The following is a 24,363-nucleotide window of genomic DNA, read 5'->3' as shown; positions in this document are numbered from 1 at the left end:
TATCATGATGTACTTTGTAAAAGCAGCTGAAGAACTTCACCTGTGTAAGAGGTTACAGTAGATGAAGGTCTGCATTTCTCAGAAGTTCTGCAGAGACCCTTTTTTAACCTGTTCTGTTTTGTCTGGGCCATTTGTAGTCTGAGTGTAGTGTCAGCACTGATTGCAGAAGTAGATTTGTAATCTTTGGATATTTTTTAAATTTTATCACAGACTTGCAATTTAGATTAGGGATAGGAATATGTCATACAATTATCTGTGTAATGATATAAACATATAGCTCTAAGCATGTTCATTAGCATATATAAATAATGTATAAATATATAAAGCAAAATCTATATAACATTCAAGGTAATTGATAGAGATATATTTGTTCTTAAGGCAATTTTTTTATTTTAGATTGTTTTATTCATGGAGTTTATTAGGAACAAGTATGATATAAACAGTGATGGAAGATTTAAGAGCTTTCTTACTTGTGCTCTTGCATTTGATTCTTTTAACTTTCACATTATAAATTTAGTCATTTTACAAGAGACCAGACTAAGGCTTGCACTATGCCTTCAAATGTATATGTTTAATAAATATTTTTGAGTGCTATGTTGAAACTCAATCTATACTGTCATAAATTAATCTCATGACAATATAGTTTGTTAAAATTATCATTACAATAGATTACAATTGCTGTTAGGTATAACATGCAATATAGAAATGCATTACATGCTTTATATTTTCTCTTTGAAGGAGTATGAGGGATTTAAGCTTTTTAGTGATTGACATTTTTACTCTTTTTCTCTGTCTATGAGCTGTGTGCTTCCACTTGTTCCGCTGGCAGATTTATCAGTATGAATCTGAAAATGTAGTTAAGGATCCAGCAGTGTGTGAAGACATCTCTCTTCTGTCACATGTTGTAGAAAACTCCTGTAGAGTGGAAAGATGCCAGATCAATTTTCATTAGACTTGGAAAAGCTCTGACAGCAGCAGAGACCACTGGTAACACTTGCTATCTTGGTTATTCCAAGCAACTCCAGTATCATTCCTTGAGGACTTCCCTGTCAATCTCTTTCTCTCTCTTACTCTGTCAGAATAGTTTAATAACTGAGGTTAAGATTTCCCAAGGAGCCTAAGGAAGTCAAGAGATCTGACTTTCAGTGAATTTCAGTGGGATTTAGGGCTCAAATTTAATTTTCTTTGCAAACATAAGCCTGAAGTTTCAACAAATAGCTTATTTGTGGTAAACTGATTGAAAGCTGTGATAGTTTGCAGATTGTGTACATAAGTGTAATCTCCCAATTGAATCTTCCTACTGTAAATAACTGAAATCATGTTCCCTCTGAGAAGGGATGCAAGTGGACACAGACACTAGGAAAAAAGGTCACTGAGTTGCTTAAGTCAGAAAAATCTAAGCCGTAAAATATATTTTATTCTCATTGGTACTTAATACCTTATTTCCTAAGCCTGCTTGAGCAGTTTCTATGTGTTCAGGCATCAGTACCATCTCCTGCTTTTCCGGGGTGTTCTTGCTCTTTGGTGCTTTTGGAGTCAGTCTAGCAGAGAGGGTGCCCAAGAGTGGCTCAGGACAGCCTGGAGGTCCTCGGCTGCCACAACCAGTTTCGAGGCCACCGCCCAGGCTGGGACTATCTGCTCAGCTGACACACGGGTGAAATAGTAAAGGGCACGGGGCCAGCTCTGGTCCTTCCCTTACCTGGGTAAGGGCTCTGGAGATGTCTTGATGCAGCATGGCCAGAAAGGAAAGGTGAAGAAGCTTCTTGTCTTTTGGCATCCTTCTTTGGCAAGGGTGATGGCGATTTCTGCAAGATCTACTGTGCTAGATGCGAAAAGAGAATGGGTGGGATAATTTTGTGCTTTATTGGGCCAGAAAAGACTGTTATGTTCATTTACTCTGACATCTGTGTTGAATCAGATTTCATTACAGTGTTATCCCTATGCAAAGCTCTGTTTATATAAAACCATTTGGCTTAAAATGAAGCACTCGCAGCTACACAGAGTCTGCCACATCCTTAAGAGTATAATATAGTTAACTGTCCTGTTAAAAAAGTTACTGCTATGAAAGCGTGTCTAAATTTGGCAGAAAGTCATTTCTATGTAGCCTCTAGCCACCACATTTTTCATGTCTGTGAAAACATCTTTTACTATTGGAGAATAAGAATGTGCTTAATAGTCTGCTAATCTAAGTAGTTGAGAAACAAAGCTGTCACGTCAGTTCTACTCACAGAAGAGAAAAAGCCAGAATGAACAATCTTTATTTTAAAAAATTGCAGACCAAATGAAAGAATATTGGCCAGTTTTCCCCAAAACATGTCAGCTGAATAATTAAATTACCTAATTAGTGAAAGTAACTATAGCTGATTTGAAATTTTTCAGGTTTTGTAAATCAACCATATATGGTGTTTTGAAATATCTTAGAAGGATCACTGTAATCTAAATAATTTTCCCTTGGAAATGCCAACACTTCAAGTTAGTAATACTTCTGTGTTTTATTAACATATTAATGTATCTTATTGGAACTGGGAATAAGCTGCAAATGGAGCCCTAAATCACAGCGATGATTTATATCTTAAAAAGAAAGACAAATGTAATTATAATATTATCATTAAGGAAAACCTTCTGTAAGAGTAATTATTTTTTAAAGCTACACTTGGTGTTTAAAGTGCCATTTAGTAGCACTGATAAAGACGTTGTGGTGGTTTTGCTCTGGCAAATTACAATTAAGTCTTGATTATAGAGATATATTTTTCTTTTTGTAGAAGAAATTATTTATTTTTGATCATGTTCAAATATTTAACTTATATTGCATTATTTTGACCTTTATGTAGAACTACTGGTTAGCATTAAAAAAAAAAAATCAATTTTTTTTTGCTTGACTTAGGGACAAAAGCAAACCAAAGCAAAGCAAACCAAACCATGTAAAACACATTACTTAATGATGTCAAATGAAAATGTTTTCATAATTTATTTTATTATTGGTTTTGCATGTCAGTATCGACTTTTCCCTGTGAGGCATACGTTCATTTCTTTCAGGACCCTGACTAAAACTGTCTAAGCATATGTATTTATAGAATCATATTTATTTATAGAATCAGTTTGTTACTAACAAATGGTGTCTGTGATGGTTTTCTGTTCAAAGTAAAAATATAAATGAATTTCCTTCTTTTTGGTTTCTTACAAAACTGTATTCCCCTCTTTTTTGGTGACTCTCTGAGTTCTGTTTCATTTTTTCTAAATTTCTCCTATATCTCTGACAATTCATGTCTTTTTATGGGGTTTAGCAGGACCTTTTCAGGGATCTACAGCAGCAGCTCTGTGCTTCTGTGTCCTATTTCATGGGACTGTGTCAAGAGTGTCAGGGTCATTTGGGAACAGTTTGTTTCTCCATGGGGCACCTTAACCATGGAGAAGGAAGGAGTTGCTGGGGCATTGCTTGATGGCATTTCTCTGTAGATGGGATGTCTTCACAAGGGGTCTTTCCCTAGCTCAGGGATGTCTTTCCCTAGCTCAGGGTTGTTTCCTCTTTAATTCAAGGTATTAAGTCCCAGGAATATTTTAGTTCAGTGAAGAAAAGTCAAGGCCTAGGTAGCTCACAGTGGTCCTGGTATTTGGCGTTGCCACAGAAGCTTCTTCTGCTTTGCTGATGCTGTGGTGTGGTGGGTTGACTGTGGATGGATGCCAGGTGCCCACCAAAATGGCTCCATCAATCCCCTCCTCAGCTGTACAGGGGAGAGAAAAATATAATGAAAAACTGTGTGTTGAGATAAGGACCAGGAGAGATCACACAGCAATTGCCATCATGGGCAAAACAGACTCAACTTGGGGAAATTACCTGAATTTATTACCAATCAAATTAGAGTGGGATAATGAGAAATGGGCTGCAGGGGGACATCCTGCCTGACCATGGTCTTCACTACAAACCACAGGGGAATCTCTGCTCTGGCACTTGGAGCAACTCCTCACCCTCCTTCACTGACCTGGGTGTCTGCAGGGCTGTTTCTTTTACATATTCTCGCTCCTCTCTCTTCTAACTGCTGCGGGTGTTGCACAAGTTTGTTTTTTTTTTCCTCCTTAAATATGTTATCCCAGAGACATTACCAGTGTGGCTTTGCCTTGGCTAGCGGTGAGTCTGTCTTGGAGCTATCTGACGTTGGCTGTGTAGGACACGGGGAAAACTTCTAGCAGCTCCTCACAGAAGCCACTCTTGTAGACCCTCTGCTAGCAAAACCTTGCCACACAAATGTGGTACATAAGGACATGTAGACCCAGGTCAGGCTTGTGATGACCTGGGTTCACTGCAAAGGCCTTTTATTTGCATAGTATTGATCTAAGACCAGGCTGTTGAAGATCTGGCTAAGCACCTTTTCCTTCTAGGTGGTTTTATTTTTCCTGCCCTGATTTTATTAGAAGTTGTGATTAGAGCCATTAAGAATGTTTTGCTGTTGCATCCAAACCAAAAGCTTTTTTTATAGTGGTCAATGATGGAGAAGACAGGGAAAGGCTGTTGTTTTCATCACCTGTCTGTTGTTGATAAGGAAACTGTGCTTGAATGGTGAAGTTTGGTGTTGCAGTAAGAAACTCTTTTGTCCCCAAGCAGAACATGGAGTTGAATCTATCACATCTATCTTACGATTCCTTTGTGGAAAACAGAGAAGGAGAGACCCTTACCCAGAACTGAAAGCTCAAGTTTTTTTTCCAGAATCAAACATCTGCATAATTCCAGTTTCACGAAAGTGCCCAAACAATATTGTTCCTATGAGGATAAAGACCACATTTTGAAGCTTTGGAGGTTTTCATAAAATGGTGGTGTTGTCCTTTAGCTAAAATAAATAGCCTCTGCTGTTTATAACTGTTACACATGGATGGAAATGTTTTTCAGACTCTTGACTTGTAATAATATTTTCAATATTGTTTCAAATATGACTATACATTTCTCTGCATTTCACTTTGCCAACTGTCATTAAATATATTTGTTTATTGGAGCTATTGCAGCTTTTAGCCTTTCTCAATGTAGAAAAATAACTTCTTTAGCAATACAATAAATGTTAATAAAACTAACAGGGTCATCTGCAAATTACTGGAATAATGTGCTTTTGCTTACAGGCAAATTTTCAGTCAGATATGAGTAATGAACTGTAATTCCTGTTGTTTCAGTTGAAAGATGAAAATGTAAGTGCAATTTACAAAGAAAATAAGAAGAAATGCTGTTTGACTTGCCCTTCCTTTGCAGTCTGTTAGCAAGAAGTAGTGAAGGGAAAAATGATCACCAACATTTTCAATAATTAACCTGTGCCTCCTAGGCAGAAACCAATTTTTGAAAGGAAATTAATTCTGAGAGAATATGATTGAAGTAATTTTGCCCTTTACTTTTTTGTTCTGTTGTCTTGCTGGTGGGACAAAGAAAATGTGAATATATTCTTTTACTATCAGCACCTTCCATATCAGCAGAGATTTTGTCTATTTTCGCTGCTTCCTCACATTTTCTTTCCTAGGCACAAAAGATCTGGTTTTGAATAATGATGAAGTATGCAAGAATACATGTCAGACCTGCCTCTGAAAAACAGATATTTGCATTCCATTAGCTGGTTTGTGCACAATAACTGGTAAAGCCCAGATCCATAGACATTGGGTATTTAGTGTATTTAGTGTATGTAGTGTATGTAGATTTTGCTAAGGACTTGGTTCTTATTTCTGGTTCTTCCCATGGTGCATGATGGCATACTCGAAATATCTGATCCTGTGCCAGATAAACCTTACCCTACTTTTCCTCCAGGAGTGGAGTGGGTACATTCTCCCAGTTCGGAGAAATGAGAGGACCTGAACAATATATTCCTGTTGGCTTGCGCTCTTGGACTACCTGAAGATGATATAAACCAATAAATAAAGCACAATACAAATATTTTGAAATACTCTTCTGGGCTAGGTTCTGCTGGTTTTGTAGCTGTGGACATGGGCTTTATTGCTGTGATTTAAAATTTGATCTCCTTTTTTTATTATTATTATTATTTGTGATCTACCTGGTGAGGTCTGCTTGAAGGCCAAATTTCAGCTTTCACAGCTTGATATTTTTCAGTTATGATAGCCTAAAGAAAAGGGGATGACATACAAGTGAACAACCCAGCCTCACTCTAGTTTAGTTAGAAGTAGTGCTAAAGAAATTAAAATTAGTTTTAAGAAGTTGAGATCAACAGAGTCTGTAAGCACATGCCTGGGGATAATCCCTAGTGAAAATTAAATGTGTTGCCTCCACTGCCAGACCATTATAAAAAACTCCAAAGCCAAGCAATTAAAAGGTAGAGATGAGATATTCCCATTTGACATGACTTAACGGAAAGAATGACTCTGAGTCAAGAGGCTGCTTCAGTACCCTAAAGACAGCCAACAGCTTCAATGTCCTTGTATTAGGAACATCACTGAGTAATAGCACAGAAGTGCCAAATCCTGCCTGCTTCACAAGAGTAGCCACAATGACTTCAAGAATACTCCTAATGCAAATGTTAAATCCACTGCTGTGGATTTAACTCTCGGTGTTTGAATGAATAGGAAATAATACAGTGAAATTATCTAAGTAGTTACTTCTTGAATTTGGGATGTTAAAGGTTTTTAAAATAATTTGGAGTAGTAGCTTGCTTAGGATTTAGGTTAATAGTTATATCCCACAGATAATTTTCTGTATGGAAATGAACACTACTTTAATGACATTTCATTGCTTTGTTCTGTGGGGAAATCAAAACTTTGGAAAGCTGACAGATTAGGAATTCACAAGGGACCGAGGAGTCCCTCAATAGGTGTTAACATGAATGGTCAACATCTCTCTAGTTCCCTTAGTTAAAGATATTCACAAAAAAACCCCATCTTTGAGAAACATGCTCTTTTGAAAAGTCAGGGTTTGGGAATTCACACTTAGTGAACTTCTTGGGATATGTTATCTTGTATTTGTAATGCAAGATACCAAAAGAAACTTGAAAAACTTGAAGATGCGGAGCTTTTTTGAGAACTGATTTCCAGAAAATAGCAGCCAAGAGCAGAGTTTTACCTTTTGTTGCATCTTTGGACGCTCTGACTGTGTTCAGCACAAGTAGTGTGTGCATCTCTCTGAGACCTAAATTTCAATAACAACACTTTTCTATATCAAAAATTCCTCTGTATGGAAGAAGAAAATGACAGTGTTAAGAAAGACAGTTTTGATTGCTCTTTTATGCATTTAAGCAGCCATTGACACTTCTGTTTTTTAAAAAAACCCTATCTATTTAGGGAACCGATGCCTCTGAGTCCACAGAAAGAATGTCAGAGCATCTTTGTTTTCAGTTTAGGTTCTTATCATGCAAGTATAGACATGTTTATCTTTGGTCATGCAAACAGTTCACGTCAGTGGGGACTTCCCATATGCTTGAAGTCCAAGATAGTTGTATGTGCTTTTGGAATACCATCACCAGAAGGTTCTTGTGTTAGAATAGGTTTAAAAACTGATAAAGCTGAGAAAACCTGATTTGCTTTATTATCCGATCTAAGAACTTCCTCATCCATGGTGTCTAAATTCAGTTAACCACACTGATAAGAAATTGCACTCAGAAATTGCAGCTGTTTTTATTAATCTCTTACAGCAGATGTGTCTTTGTCATGTTTACTTGCTAACCACAAGTCATGCTTGGTAATATTATCAGCATGTGTTTATTTAAAGGTGAATATAAAGAGAAAAAAGACAGTTTTTGAAGAAAACCCCCAAATAATATTTGTGTGCTCCAAACAAAACACTTGTCTCTAAAGAATGGGACAATCTCCATGGTTTTCTACTTCCATAGTTCCCAGGTGTTAGGAATAAAGAAATGAAGACTCCCATTTTAAGCACTGGAGTAGTTTTTCTTGAGGCAGTAATTTCTTAAGCCAAGTATCTCTAAGGCTGAAATAACATGGTACAAGTGTAAGCCTTTCTTCTTCGTTATTTTCAGTTTTCTTCAGCTTTTGGATTGGATGCACACACCTGTTGGTAATGTAACCAAAAGACAAGCACTGAGTCTGTGAAAGTTTGGTGTAAATTGAATTGCTTTGTAGGCACTGTGGCTCCACAGCATGTCAAGTGACTTGGAGCAGCGTTGCAGTGACAGTGTATACAAGAGGCATACTTTGGGATAGATAGCCTATTTTAGCTTGTTTTCTTTGGGCTTATTTTTCTGGGGTTTTATGGCAATATTAGAATTGGTTCCAGTGAAAAGGATTGTAAGTTTTGGAATATGACCACAAATGGAGAGTACAAAGCATGAAGAACCTTAACTGTTCAAGCCAGGGAATGATGTCCATTTTGATACAAATGATACCTGAGTTATAAAGGTGTAAGAGAAAAGTAAAAATCCAATGCTTTTCATCTGGCATTGGCAAGTCAGTGGACATATTTTATTTAATTTGACTTCCAGCACTTTTTAGTGGAGTGGTAAGCTGGACCATTCATTTTTGTTTGCATAGTAGGCATGTAAAGTTTAGTTATGCTTCTCTATAAAATTTGTCTTCCAGATCTGTGGAATCTGCTTGTGAAAATAGTGACAAATATATTCCATACAAAGATCAAGGGAGGCTACAGAGCAGTTTTGTCGCTCTGTTTATTGTTTTGAGTGGAGCACTGGATCTGAGAGACTTAAAGTCGTAGTAACACTAATACAGTTTGAAGGGAAGTGATTTAAAGATTTGAACTGTACATTGTTATCCGAACTGCAGTAATGCTCAAAGCATTGTTTTTTCCTGAGCAAATAACCACATTAAAGAAAAAATCCTAAAGCATGTATAGATAGGCTTGGTTGTGTGTTCATGAAGAAAAGGAGGAAATGAACCAGTTTCCTGACTTAAAAGCTTCTGAGAAGTCTGCCTGGCTTCTGCTTACAACTGAGTTCTATGTCCTCAGGCTCAAAAGAGTGGTTAAACCCAATGTTTTTTGGGTAGCTTCTGTCTGGGTGAATTTAGACAGAATGAGGTAAATATGCCTTTATGAATGGGAGCAATGCTTCTTTGAAAGCTCCTTTATGTTTGTTCTTTGTTACCCCATCACGGTGTGAGGGACATGAGAGGAACAGGGGAGAGCTGAGACATGTTCCCCATTGAAATCTGTGCCTGTCAGCTTTTTAGTGTGGGGAAACCAAAACCTGCTCTTTACCCTAGAGAAAATATAGTGCTACTTATTTTCCAGTGACAGCATAGTACAGCTTCCCTAAGGAAATGTGCTGCTCGGTACCATAGCATGCTAGTGCTTCTTTTCCTTGCAAAATCCCAGACAGTAACCCTGTGACTACTGTTTTTAACATGTAGCCCTCTAAATTTCCTGACTCATAAAGATGAAGGATTATATAAAGTTGAACTTGCATTTCTGTTGAAGTTCATGCCTCAAGTTGTAAACAAGTAGCCTGTAAACGCAGGGCTTTTCCTGCAAATTCACATGAATTTTTTTGTTGTTGTTGTTTTTATTCTACTTTGTGCTGTTCTTTCAGAATGAATGTTCTTCAGCAAGTAGGAAACTGAGTTATTGCTTCAATGAAGTAAATTATACTTCTGGACTTCCCACTCTACTTCACAACTATAGAGGATTCATTTTGTATCCTGCAAAATCTATTAAAATTGCTGTACTATTCTGACAGGAAAAACATGCATATAAATACATGTGTATATATATAAAATATACCTTCAGAATGCACACTGTGGCTTTTGCAGGATTTTGCAAATTCTAAACTTCCATTGAAAATAGAATAAAGGTCAAATTCTGCCTTACACATGTATGAAATGAACAGTTGTACTATGGTGATGTGCTGCCAAGATTTGAACAATGGGGTCTTTCAGAAATGTTCCTCCTCCTCCAGTGATAAGCTCTGTGTGGTGACATGTGTGTGCACACAGAGGAGATGAGAGGATCTGAGCAATATATGCCTTTTTTTTTTTACTTTTTAAACCAAAGTGGATTTTTTAGAACCCAGAAGCCAGAGGGCCTGTGGTAGCTCACTAATGTGTAGTTTCTGTTCATCTGAGCACAATATGTGACTTGTGACTTTAATTGGTACTAACGTGGCTAATATAAAGAGGCACAGTCAGAGGGTTAACTTACTCATTTGATGGTACCACAGCAACATATGTTATATGATCCCATATGTAGAGCCTATTGAAGATGTCATTTGGTGTGACTAGAAGAGGAAAAGGACATTCACGGTATTTTTATGACCTCTGTCTCATTATACTTCTGTAAAAAAAAAAAAAATCTTTGGCAACAAAGTTGTTTCATGCATGTGGTGTGAACAGAGATTTTCGGACCAGTAGAGGATTCAGCCCATTTTATTGTAGTCATAAGGACTATGCTGCAATAGGTTCTACATAAAGCTTTCTCCTGTTGAAGAAGAATCTCTATGAATAAAAGCAGTAGACGATATAATAATTTTGTCAAAGGTTGAATGGCAGCGTTCATTGCAACGTGTCCCAGGATAAACTTTTTGGTGGAGAAGAATGACATCGTTTAATCTTATTTCTCATTGGTACGTAAATTCCATGTGTAATTAGGTTACTGTTTCTTTGACTCCCTTTCTCTCTTCCATCCAACATCATCTTAGCTGTGATGGCAGTTTGTGGCTAAGCCTGGCTAGCCACAGTCAGCTGCAGTTTTGAAACTAGACAACCTTGCTAGTTTGGTGTTGTGCCTTAGACAGTATGTCATGCCAAGGACATGCTCACTGAGGCAGAGAAGCTCCTCAGGTACAAAACTTAAAAAGAATTAAAATAGTTATGGATAGATATCATGGGGGAAAACAGACAACTAACTCTGAATGAGTTTTTACTTATCTACAGTTTTTACTTATCTACAGTCAATGTCAGAGGTAGAGGCTCTCCCTCATCACTGAAGAGAAGGTAGATCCAGAGGAAGAGGTATGATTGGTAGTGCAAACTTCTCCCCACAACAGAGATCTAACACTGAGATCTTCAGAGAAAAGGGAAACTTTAAAAATCTGCAAGGTCTTTGGTCTTTGAAATTGTTTTGTTTAAGAGCCATGTAATTTTAGTAAACCAACCTGTGCTTTGCTTTGAGGACTTAGGATCCTACATCACAGGAGCAGCAAGCTACAGCACACGTAAGAAATTGGAAGACAATTTCTTATTGGAAGACAATTTGCAAATCCAAGCATCAGTCATAAAAGACAAATCCTGTATTTCCTTAGGTGCAGTTTAAAAAATCATCTGGATACTATGTGTCCTGCCTCAGCATCACAGTACTCCAGCTTGTCCCCTCATAAAAATGTTTGTTACTTCTGTTGAAACCTCTCAGCTGTTAAATCAGTGCAATTCTGTAGATCAAGATCCCAGATCATGACCCAAAGCAGGTGGACCAAAAAGAGCTATCTGAAATCCCAGGAAGGTGCTCCTACACCTTTTAGATGTTTTAGAACCTTTTTCATTCAGAAGCCGGAGACCTTCTAGTGTTCTGGTGGAAAAAAATATGAAACAGTTCTCCATAGAATTTTTTATTTGGGAAGCAGGTACAGTTTTGATTGAATCTGTTTCCAGTGTTTTGATTGAATCTGTTTCCTTTCCATATCACCCAGTAATCCTGGTGGCCTACTTGGGAATCAAAAACATCTTTATTCCTAAACGTAGCTCTGAGGGCTGTGATCAGAATTTCAAGGGTCCAAGATGCTGGAGTAGCCTGCCAGCTTGATGCGTGGAGGTGGCTCTCCCTCCACGTCCACTGCAAGATTTGGAAGTTTGTGGCAGATTTTTTCAAGTACCTATTTTTGAAATATCAAAATCTTATATTTGCCGTGCTCTATCTTTAGTCCCACTTAGAAGTCCAAATCACTTTCTTGCACTTGGTGCCCAGTTTCTGATAGTGCTTATTACTACGTGCTGAGAAAGATGCTGCAGTGTAGCTTAAAATCACAACTGTGGAACTTGTCGGCTCACGTTTCCTCCTGCTGTTGATGAGGAACATGGAGGCTCTGTGTTTTCTGAAAGATTCTGAAAGTTACACTTTGTCTGTAAGTTATATTTGAAAAATATCTTGAAGCCTGAACAGCTTACAGTAATTTAAAAATACTCCTGAAATTGTCTACAGCATTTCTGCTTCTAAAGGAGCACAATGTACACTGTCACTTTTATCTTTACTGTAAAGTGTGTCTGCTTACAAAGAAAATACTCTGAAGTTTTCAGGTGTATAAAATACACTGCTTGGGTAGTGCTTTGAAGCCTAAGCAGTTGCTTCATTCTGCTGGTTTCAGTGGTGGAACTAAAGCTGAATTAATGCAGTATTAAGTATTTTTTCTGAATACTGAAATGAATGGATTAGGTCACTCTTTTACTCCCTTTGTGTTTCCTCTGTAAAATTTTTAGAGATCTGAGTTTGCTGTAGTTATTTGATTCAATTTTTCAAGCAAACATTTGTAGAAAAAAATTTATTATAGTGGATGGATGTTGTGGGAATGTGGAGGTTGGTTTATTTTCCCCTCCTCATGATGTGAATTTTGCAAATAACAGTTACTGTGGCATTTATCTAACCACTTGCTGCTAAGGAGCAGTGTTCAATGTCTGATGGAGCATTTTGGGCATATCAAAAATTGTTTACAATCAGTCCAGTAGGGAACATAGCTGGAATAAATTTAAACAGTGAACATGGTTCTGAAAACAATTATGCAAAAAGGACTTCAGCAAAATCCAATTATTTAAAATTGCAGTTTCATAAACCCCAAAAATGTGTTTACAAAAATGTAACCTTAAAAGTGATAAAACTCTGTAATCAATTTGTCATCTTGAAGCATTTTTTACTATAGGCAGTTTTACCTTTTATGGCAGCTTCTGTGACTTTTTTTCTCTGCAATGTAGCTCTCAGCAGTCCCTTTTTACTTGTGAGAATGTTCTTTTTCTTCATTTTTCATTATTTCAAAGCCTAAGATGAAAATATGCAAGTTACTTTGGTTTAATCAGGCAGATTTAGTGATTTCTTTTTGCTTATTTTATCCATGAAATATAATTTACTGTAATTGGTAACATGAAAACTCAAGCTTTAACAACTCACTTATGCTTCTTCAGCTGCTGCAGTCTAGGATTCAGCATGCCTGATTGAGGGTGGGACCAAAAAGGATGGAATCTACATACTGCCATGGGGAGTGACTGGTCCACAGTAACCATGTGGACATGGAGAGAATATTACAGAGAATTAGATAATCAGTCGTTTTTTCATGTGCTACTGGAGGATCTGCAACAGCTGAGCAAGTGATGTTGTGCTGCTGCAGCTCAGGTTTCAGTGGTGCAAGGCACATGAGTGGACAGCAGAGACCATCCTTTCCACCCCCTTGCCTTTCATACTTACAATAAGACAGTATGGGAAGCAGGGCATAAGCAAGTTAAAAGGATGCAGAATGCATTAAGGAAGGAAGATGGATTAGGAGAATGGAATGGAATAGAATAGAATAGAACAGAACAGAATAGAACAGAGCATTTCTGTTGGAAGTGACCTACAGTGATCACCTAGTCCAACTGCCTGACCACCTTGGGGCTGGTCAGGAGTTAAAGCCTGTTATTAAGAGCATTGTCCAAATAACTCTTTAACACTGCCAGGCCTGGGGCATCAACCACCTCCCTAGGAAGCCTTTACAAGTCTTTGACCACCCTCTCCATAAAGAAATTCTTCCTAATGTCCAGTCTAAACTTCCCCTGGTGCAACTTTGAACCATTCCCATGTGACCTGTCACTGGATACCAGAGAGAAGAAATTCACACCTCCCTCTTCACTTCCCCTCCTCAGGAAGCTGCAGGGAGCAATGAGATCACCCCTCAGCGTCCTTCTCTCCAAACTAGACAGGCCCAAATTTTTTAGATGCTCCTCATAGGACATGCCTGCCAGCCCTTTCATCAACTTTGTTGCTCTCCTCTGGAAATGTTCAAAGACCTTCACAAGCTTCTTAAATTGTGGGGCCGAGAACTGCACACAGTGTTTCAGGTGAGGCTGCACCAATACTGAACACAGCAGGATAATCACCTCTTTTGAGTGGCTGGCAACGCTGTGTTTGATGGACTCCAGGACGGGGTTTGCCCTCTTGGCTTCAGGACACACTGCCAACTCCTACCGAGCCTGCTGCTGACCAGCATCCCCAGATCCCTTTCTTCAGGGATGCTCTCCAGCCACTCCTCTCCCAGTTTATACTTGTGCCTGACTTTAATCTGTCCCAGGTGCAGAATCTGGTATTTCAGCTTGTTAAACTTCATGCCATTAATCACTGCTCGATGCTCCAATCTATCTAGATCCCTCTGCAAGACCTCTTGTCTTTCAGGAGAGTCAGCAGCACCTCCCAGTTTGGTATCATCAGCAAACTTAGGAATGGTGCATTCAACTCCTGCCTGCAGGTTGTTGATAAATGTATTGAACAGAACTGGCCCTAAAATTGAGCCCTGAGGAACACCTCTGGTGTCTGATCACCAACCAGATGTAGCCCCATTCACTACAACCCTTTGAGCTCTGCCCTTCAGCCAGTTCTTCACCCAGCACACTGTGAACCCCCTCATCCCACATCTGGACAAATTGTCTGGAAGGATGCTGTGAGGGACAGTATCTAAAGCATTACGAAAAACCACATCCATCACCTTCCCTTCATCCACTGGATGGGTGACCTTGTCATAAAAGGATGTCAAATTAGTTAAATAGAACCTTCCTTTAGTGAACCACTGCTCTGTTAATCTCTGAAATAGAAGTATTTCATTTCTTAATTTCAGTCATTTTTAAACACAGTATTAGACTGATGGTAGCTAAGTTGGAATGTTGTACTTTGCTCTTTGATGTTTCATAAAATTTTTATCCTTTGCTAACATTAGTTAGATTTTTTCTATTTATGTGTTTAATTTTTATTTGATTTAGAGGAAATGTTACCAGATATGAAAAATTTTATCCAAGTCAAATATGCTTTCCATTCAGAATGCCAAAGTACTGTATACTTCTATAATTTGACTGAAAGCATACAGAAAGCAGCAATTTTCTTACCAATATGTGACTTCTACATAACTTGCTGCCTTGGTTGCAGAAAGGACCCCTGAAAGTTTTTGGGTGCAAAACTTGCTGCTTTAAGAAGCATCATTTACTTGTGGATTTTATGTGTAGATAACTAATGAAACATCAATTTTATTGATGTATGACTGACCTTTTATTTCCTCAGCCATCATGTACGTAATGGGAGCACTCGGACCTGCAGCTGGATACTTGCTAGGAGGACTTCTTATTGGTTTCTATGTCGATCCTAGGACAACTGTTTATATTGATCAGAGTGATCCCCGATTCATTGGAAACTGGTAAGAATCAAGCATTTATCAAAACTACTCTCTAAATTTCTGGTAGGGAATTCAAACAGGTTGGAAAATTGTATCCCTAGAGGATTTAGGTTGTAGAAGGAGGCTAAGGAAGATGATGTTTCTGTCAATTACTGCACACTAGCCTCTGGCAGAGAGGAGAAGTTTGCCACAGAATTGCACAGGAACATTGCATGGAAGCTCCCCTACTTTGGCTGCTCCAGGATTGTCTCTGACCACAGTGTGCTCTGGCTGACAATGCTCGGGGATGGTGGGGCGGGATATCAATATTGCAGGAGAGCGTCGAGGATCATTGCTGCCCAGAACCAACCCCTTCCTGCTGGAAGGTGGATTAATCCCTTCTTTAGTTTTTCAGCGGGGGCAGCATGAAACACTGAGCTCTGGATGGCTAGATGAGAAACAGTAGATGTCATTTACCCCAGTCCAGGAGAAGGAGGTGGGATGGAGTCAGAACGTGCCCGTTCCAGTCTTTGTTTCCCAGGGTGATGGCTTCTGTTTAGGCAGCAGACGATGTAAACCATCACATTGTTGTCTAGTAAAGAGTAAGCTTCCAGCAGCACGGAGGTGTAACAGCTGTAATTATTAACTGATGTCTTCAGGCAGACTTTGAGATGTGGCCTCCTTGGAAATGTCTCTTTGAGGAAGCAGATCTTGAGGGGGCTTTAACTGCCTTTTCTCAGATAATTCATAAATCTTCCTTGAAGTTTTCATTGAAGCCCAGAAAGGACTGAAGTTCACTATCCCAGGAAGAGACTTTTACTTTGTAGGTGTAAGGCGCAGTGTGTCAGTTCTCATGCCCTGGGTTACTGTTTGTCACTGCGTCATTGCAGTCAGTCTGTAGCTGTTTCTATTTATTCTGCAGTGATCTCTCCTGAAGGTTTGATATGAAAAATTCTCTTGTTGGAGTCTTCTTGAACCTTTGGAGATTTAGTCCTGCTTTATTTGTCTTAGTCCAACAGCTGCACAGGACTGTCTAGCCGAATTTTCAGCAAGAGGAGGGCAAAGCTGAGTACTAAGTGTGGTCTTGGGGTTAATGACTCTGTTTTCTTGTGTATCCACTGGCTTATCCCACTGAAAAGATTTGTCCTGTGAATGTGCTTCTGTGTCAAAAGCTTGCTTAGAGTATTCTAGGATAAAAGATTTGAAACCAAAGCAAAATATTATACATTCTTTGCAAAACTGTTATGTTTCATGTGTTTTTAAGGACATGTCAGAACTGGTAATCAGCATCTGATTAATACTTTTTGACAGAAATCATGAGCAGGCCCATAAATATATTTGTTAATTGAAATCAGTGGAGCTGTATGATTGTGGGATAAACTTTTTTTAATTTATAACTCAAGCACTGATATAACTGCTTTATTGTGTGGGTATACCTGCATGAGTTTTAACTCATACAGCTCCAGCAAAAGTAAAATAGCCAAAGCAGCACAGACACATCAGTTTGCTGCTTCTAAGGCCACTTTTACCAGGCTCTGTGTCACAACAGGTGGATGGCCACTGCTGGTTTAAAACTAGCTTGGATATATATGCAGTGTTGGTGTAGCCACGTGTGTAAGAGAGGTCAGGCAAAAAAAAACAACCCTGTTCTTGCTCATGAATTACAAGTTTAACCATCCATCCTCAAAAGAGTGGCAGGAATAGATGCACAGTGCCAGGGATGGATCCCTGGTACCCTGTGGGAATGTTGTAACTACCAAGCTCCATGGCAGAACTGGTGATAAGTCGCCTATGACAACCATTCTGTGGGCAGGCTTTGAGAACATCTACTGTACCAGGCATTGAAAGCAAAATAGGAGAAAAAGTCTAGTTTCTGTGTTCAGAAGATTTCAGGTCAAATTGCTAAATAGATTTTATGTATCTCTAAAGTTTAATGTCACTTGAATGAGTATCTTGGCGATTTCAACTTTGTACAGGGGTGCCAGCAGAGGTGATGCAAATATGACTGAAGCAACAGCAGGAAGTCAGCTGTCATAGGATCTCAGCAGGCGAGTTGTATTCTAGGCAGCATAGAAAAGTAAAAGTCATTCAAAGTTTCCTTACTCCATCATGTTGATTAAAGTATGACTTTCTCCAAAGGGTGTTCCGAGTCCTTTTATTACTTTTTCATTTTTGACTATCTCAGTTTTTTCTCTCTTAAATTTCTGAGGAGTATCCCCTGCTATCAGATCTCTGGTGATTTGTTGCACAATCTGTGGTGGCCTCTCATAAAAGTTTAGTGGCATTCATAGCATCTGCATCTCATTCTCTTTTCTCTTTCTGAAGCTGTGTCTACCAATTAAAATGAAGATTCGCATGGTGTGAGGGTTAAACCTTTTTCCCTTGCCACTCACTGACTGCCTGGCTGTAGATAATTCTGGAAGTGTAGACTTTCATTCCACTGAAATCTATTTTCTGGGACTGTGACATTTTCTCCTTGTGGAGAAGTGCTGCATAGTCAAGTTTATTTTTATTTATGCAATTTAACAATTTGAAATGTAAGAGTAGTCTAGCACTTACTTCAGCTGACACACTTTTTAAAAGTAGGGTTCAGTTAAGTTCATGGGAAGTCATATATGAGATTTTCTGAGTCTTATCTCCTTTGAAGTGAATTAGTGTCTTTGATTCCTATCTTTTCTTTATTATAAGGTTTCTATTGTAACTTATCACAGGACCCTGTGAAAAATTTCCATTGTTAAAGGAAGTAATGACTACAGACAAAATAGTGAGTACAATAACTATGATATGTGGCCAATATAAAAGCAGTATAGCCTATTTTTTACTTAAGCTGTTCCTTTCTAGGAGGTTTATCAGAGGACATGTAATTCGGTTTCTCTCTCATGAAACTTGATAAAGCAAGTGATTACTTTTCAGTGTTATTTCTGATCTGATTCTTCCTTGAGTGTCACAGGACTTGGGTTTGTGCTCCTGGGTTTTGCACACCCGGGCTTTCTGTAGATGCTCTGGGCTAAGTTACAGGCCAGCTGTCAATGCCAGCCCATCAAATGTTTAAAACTGCTTTTTATTCAAATGTGGTTACTGTAGGTATATCTGTTAGAAATCATTCATCATGTTGTTGTCTTTCAGAGCTGTTAATGTGCTATACAGGGACCTCATTAGTTGTGGAGTCGCCCTTGGCGATCTGTCAGGTGCTTTGAATCAAATTTTCTTTTTCTGATGCTTTTCTGAGTGTTTTCCTAGTACTGAATCTGTTTAATACTCGGATCTTTCTATATAGTCTTTCATCAACATTCCACACAAGAAGTTTAAAGGAATTCCTCAAGCACTGTCTGGTTCTTCCTTAACTTTAATTGCTTTTATTTGAGGTCCTAGGGCTTGTGGAGATGCCTTTGAGGTATTCTTCTGCATATTTTCTTTGACTTTAGAAGGCAGAAAATCAAGGGCTTTTTAATTAACACAGATCCTGTTCTGACCTCTCAATTTCCCATTGTAGGTGTCCTTATTATTTTTGATACCACCTTTTGTCTGTTTTCCAATTCTTTGATATATCTTGAGGAAGTCGTGAAATGTAGACGGTGCATATAATTGCATCCAGTGCTGCACTTGTGACATCTCTAGCATTTGGTATGCTATCATAATGGTCCCTTTGGATTTAAATTTCATCTCATGCTACATTACAAGCCCTGTCTCCTCTGCTGTTTCCTCCTGAGTGGGTGGTTGCAGATTTCTGCTTACTATTGCCACAGATTGTTTCTTTGATCAGTGCCTTTGCAGCTTATGCCTTTGAGATCCTGAAAGGGATGTTACTACATTTATATACAGTCTGCCGATTTATTCTGTCTGACAGTGCTGACTAATCCTCCTAAAAGTCTGCTTTCTAATCCATGTATGTTATCAGCTAAAATAAATGAATAGAGGATTTTCTGTTTACATAATATCAAAATTAGTCAAAACTTTCAGTCACTTATATTTGCCTTGCAAAAGCTTCCTGTAAGCTTCTTCTAACAAAAATGGTGTTACACATGGCTGTTTGTTTGTTGTTAGCCTGTCTTGTAACCGTTTGCCATACAAAGCATTACACATGCATATGAATTTGCCTTCATTGAAAAATACAGTTGCAATATCTTTGCATTACAGATATGAGGCCAAAAGCTTTTTATTTTTTGTGCAAGTAATCCTGTCTACTCAGAACTTTTAAATGTTAAAAGTTTGAACATATATATAATCAGTATTGTAAAGGTTGTACAAAAATATGTAAAAATTGTTCTTGTATTGGGTTTGCATGGCAAGGTTTTGGTAGTGGAGGACCTACAGGGGTGGCTTCTGTGAGAAGCTGCTGGAAGCTTCTGCTATGTCCAAGGGAGCCAATGCTAGCTGGTTCCAAGAGGAGACTGGCCAAGATTGAGACCACTAGTGATATGGTAGCATCTTTGGGATAGCATATTTAAGAAGGGGGGAAAAAAAACCTGTGCAACACCAGAAGTAGTCAGAAGAGACTGTTCTACATCCTCCTTTAAGAGGAATACAGGGGGCTGGGTCAGTTCATAACACTTTGTCTCTGTTGCTCCTTCCTCTGAACACTCTTCCGCTGCTTCAGCATGGGGTTCCTTCCATGGAAGACAGTCTGTCATTGACTGCTCCAGAATGGGTCCTTTCCACATGGTGCAGTCCTTCAGAAACAGAATGCTCCAATGTGGGTCCCCCATGGGTCGCACGTCCTGTCTGAAAACCTGCTCTTTTGGGGGCTTTTCTCCACAGGCCACAGTTTCTGCCAGGAGCTTGCTCCTGTGTGGGTTCTCCACAGGCTGCAGGTGGATAGCATGGGCCTACAGGGGGATCTCTGCACCTGCAGCACCTTCTCCCTTCCTTCTCTCACCTTGGGCCTGCAGGGCTGTTCCTTTGGTATTTTCTCACTCTGCTCACACAGTTGATGTGCAGTGTTTGTTCTCCTTCCTTAAATAAGTTACCATAGAGGTGCCACCAGCATTGCTGGTGGGCTCAGCATTGGGCAGTGGTGTATCTGTTTTGAAGCTTCTGGAGCTCCCTCTCATGGGACATGGGGACAACTCATGGTGTCATCTCACAGAAGCACCCCTGCAGCCCCCCACCCTGCTACCAAAACCTTGCCATGTAAACCCAGTACAATAAGATTAGTCTATAGTGAAAACTGCACTTTCAGTGGGTGACACTCTGTGAGGGGATTCTTAGGTTGTTCTTCTTTGTGGAATCATCTGTGTGAGGTTATCCGCGTTTCCCTTAGTCTTTCATTGCTAGAATTCAGAGGGGAAATTATGTTATCTGATACTCTACTGTCAGCCTTCTGGCTGCTGGCTCTAGTTACTCTCGAGTACTTTCTAGTAAGGCCCTTTTGCCCGTCTGTGATACTGTGGTAAAGTTCATGAAGCTTTTTGGCTGCAGGCAGGATAACTGTATGCCTGCAGCCTGAAGAGCTCTGTCCTGTATCCCATATGTTGTCCTTTCTGTGGGAACATCCCAAGTCATTCCCTGGGAGCTAAGGAATAGTTTCAGGGTTGTTTTTATATCCTGTTCTTATAAGACAGAGAGAGAGAAGAGGAGATTCTTTGTGAATGGCTATTTCGGGTTGTGGTCGCAGAACAGAGCTGCAGAGTTTGGGGCATAAACCCTGGCATGAGTTGTAACACATCAGTTGTTTACAGTCAGGCTTTGGGAGCTCTTAATTGTGAAGGGAGAGAATTGGACAGTCAGGGCAGTGAGAGGTAGGCACTAGAAAGCAGAACAGATTTAACCCTGTCTGGACATTTTATCTTCTCATGCCCTGGATAACTTATTTTCATGTTCTCCAAAGGAATACTGTGTTGCTTTACTGGGAGTTATCCAAGAAAGGCAAAGTAAAAGTGAGTATCCACTTTTCAGCACTTGGTACTGAACAATTACCAAAAAACTTAGAGCTGACACTATTTCATATTTGGTGGATTCTGGATAAATCCCCTTATCAGTAGACAAGCCAACAGAAACTTCTTCTAATTTAGGGGTTTAGTGCAGTGAAGGCTGTCCCCCACTCCAGTCCTTTACTCTTAGCATATTTCATATTTTGAGAATATGTCTTTCCAGCCAGTGCAGCCTCTAATAATAGCTTTGAATTTTAATTTCATATAACATGTTGACTTTTATTTCTATTCCTGTCTCCTGCATTAGGTGGAGTGGATTTCTCCTTTGTGCCATTGCAATGCTCCTTGTGATATTTCCCATGTTTACCTTTCCGAAAAAGCTCCCTCCTCGGCATAAAAAAAAGAAAAAGAAAAAGAAAATGAACTCTGATGATGTTTCAAGTGATGATGATGTGATGAAAGAGAAGACAAATAGCAAAATACAAGCAGACAGTGCAGTTCCTGCCTCTATGGGATTTGGAAAGAATGTTAAAGGTGAAGTTTGTTTTTAAATGCTTTAAATTTTGTATGCTAGGATTGTATGAGTGTAATTGAAGGCAGAGTTTTGACATTCTGTATTTAATAATATGTTTTGCTATTGTGATTTTATTAAATAGTCATCCTCTAAAATGACAATTTTCTTGACATCAGTTTTCTTGAATTTTTGATGTGTTCGTGTGCCTGTAACAAACAGGTAGGCTACTTCCTATGGTTATGGGACCCTATTACCAGATGTATTTATGCATCTTACAATGTGTAGCTGTCATACTTTATAAGCTGTCCTTCATAGAATAAAGTGCTCTTCTACAATATAAGTGAAACAAGTAAAAAAAAATTGTGGTATGTGAGTTCAATTGCATTCATGCATTTGGGTAATTGAATTGAGAAAGATTATTTGTTTCATATGCGTTTCCTGTCTGTTTTATATGGCAGGCTATTTATTTTCAGAAGGTTAGGACAAATAAAACCTATGCTAATTTTGAAACAAGAAAAGATCAAAAGATTGACAAGTAATAGAGATTTTTGTTTTATTCAAGAAGTAAATCATTAATGTAAAATGTAATAAGTAGTAATTGACAGATTTCCAGGGGAAGAAGGGCAGTATTGCTAAAAATTAATTAATATGAAGCACATAGAATTTAAATTGATTATATATACCTAACAGTATCATAATATTGAATAGTATAGGAGAAAAATGAATGACCATTGTGTTGTCAGTGAGTCCTCCTGAGATTCCATGATGCAAATGCTGGTTGTGCCGTTTTGTGGTAGCCTGGTGAATGCAATGGGACTGGGAGAAATCATGAAATGTCTTTTGTACCATTAGATGTAATTTTAACTCAAAACTTCTAAATGTTTGTTTGTTGACATAGACATTAGTGTTACTTTTTAATTGGATATCAGTCCAGGATATAATAATTGGCAGACTTTTCAATGACACTTTTATGATCACTATGTTGAGTAGATAAAGCTTAGCAAAACCAGCTGGTTTTAGACTAAAACAAGTGTCATTCTAAGTAATGTTTGCACATCTACATACTGGTTTGCTCTACATTGCATTTACACGGGCTCTCTCAGGATACCTGAAGCTACTGTTAATTTCAAAGGAAGTAAAGAAAAAAGAAGAGACCAGAAGTTCCTTGGGGTGATTTTATTAGCTGACAAACCAGCATTTTAATCAAGGCAAAAAACAAGCACAGAGCAAGCATGGTGAACCTCAAATATCAGCTCTTTCAGACCATGCTCTCCCTTTGCTAGCACAGTAGTTGGTGAAGCAAGAAAAGCCTGCTCCTTCTTTATTTGAAGACTCTTTGTTCTCTGTATTTGTGAGTCCCCATATATAATATTTTCTCCTCAATCCATAAAACTAGTTGTGGGTTTTGTTTGCCTTCAAACCTACTGGCTTCTGATTAGTGAAAGTAGGTTAGGTTACTTCTGTCAAGATTTTCTCAGTAACTTAGGGAATTGAGAAAGGGGAGTCCAGTCTTTGCTTGACTCCTTCCTGATCATTTCAGGCAATGTCACAGCAGAGGGACTGCTTCACCCTGTTATTGTGCCTGGTAAAGATACATCTGGATGAGTTTGCTGATGCTAGTTCTCTGGTTTGGTACATAATTTCACCTTCTAGGTCATGTACCTGCAGGCAGAACAGATACAGAGAAAACAAGTATTTGCTTGGGAGAATGTTTCCTAATGCTTTTTTTTCCAGAAATGAAAACTTCTGTATGTCTCATTTTAGCATGCGTTTCTTTGGTACCTGCCTAAATGTGTACCATACCTTCCATAAAATCCTATATTAATTCAGCTTTTGCTATACAAAACTTTTCATTTTCTCTAGAGTAGAAATTTCACCATGTAGAACAGTGAAAAGAAACATGTCAGAATGATACCAAGCGAGTGGAGATAATGCAGAGAAAAGTATTTTGCTATATAGGCTGATAATAGCTTTCCCATTCGGTGTCATTTACCCTAGCAAAGAAGGCCTGCAGCAGGAATGCACTATCATTTAATTATTTTTCAGGTTTTAGTGGGCTTTATGGAATGAGATCATGGCTCAGGCTTCTCAGTTGAGGTTATTTTGTTTATAATGGGAAGGAAAAAAGGATTGCATGTGTCTAAGTCATTTAGCATTGCTTCTTCTGAGATGCAATGAACATTTTATACTTCCCATTGAACTTCAGAGCTTCATCTTTTTATAGCACGATGGGCAGAAACTCCACTTAGGCAGTAGCTGGGAGACTGATGATTTATTAGGTCATATCTTCTGTTCTGTACTAATAAATATCAATGATATCAAAGTCTGCCATGACGCAGGTCAGTAACATCAGATCTGTGAAATCCATGCAGCTTTGGTAGGAAAGTAACTGTTTTGTTCTTCCAATAAGATGTCATCTTACCTAGAAAGCCTCGCAGAGTGATTCTTGTCTTGTTGTAACATGTCCTAATTTCCTAGTTAGCTCTCTAGATGAATGAAAAGGTATCAAAAAGGCATAATGAGAGAGAACCAGTTTTTTTTTTCTGCAATGGCTGCCCTTATAGGCTGAAGAAATAAACCTAAACTGCCTTCATCTGCAAGTAGCTTCCAACTTCAGTGACCTGATCTTTATTTTGCCCCATGGTAGAGCTGAGATCAGATAAAAATACAGATACATCTTTGCTTTTTCACATGTTTTGAGTTGCAATGGCTTGGAATCATCTTT

At 38.7% G+C, this 24,363-nt stretch overlaps 1 protein-coding gene across 1 annotated transcript in view; it reads left to right on the top strand.

The window, feature by feature from the left end:
- Positions 1-24,363, top strand: part of SLCO5A1 (solute carrier organic anion transporter family member 5A1) — a 76,189-nt gene that overhangs the window by 17,917 nt on the left and 33,909 nt on the right. Inside the window, exons 2-3 of the mRNA XM_027725415.2 lie at positions 15,164-15,296; positions 21,432-21,658. Coding sequence (XP_027581216.1) covers positions 15,164-15,296; positions 21,432-21,658 — 360 coding nt within the window. The remainder of the gene's footprint in view (positions 1-15,163; positions 15,297-21,431; positions 21,659-24,363) is intronic.

Source organism: Pipra filicauda, unplaced genomic scaffold, assembly GCF_003945595.2.
Source record: "Pipra filicauda isolate LSUMZ 115617 unplaced genomic scaffold, ASM394559v2 scaffold177_size2800117_pilon, whole genome shotgun sequence".
NCBI lineage: Eukaryota > Metazoa > Chordata > Aves > Passeriformes > Pipridae > Pipra > Pipra filicauda.
Note: the sequence above shows the minus strand (reverse complement) of the source record. Positions and strands in the feature narration are given on the sequence as shown.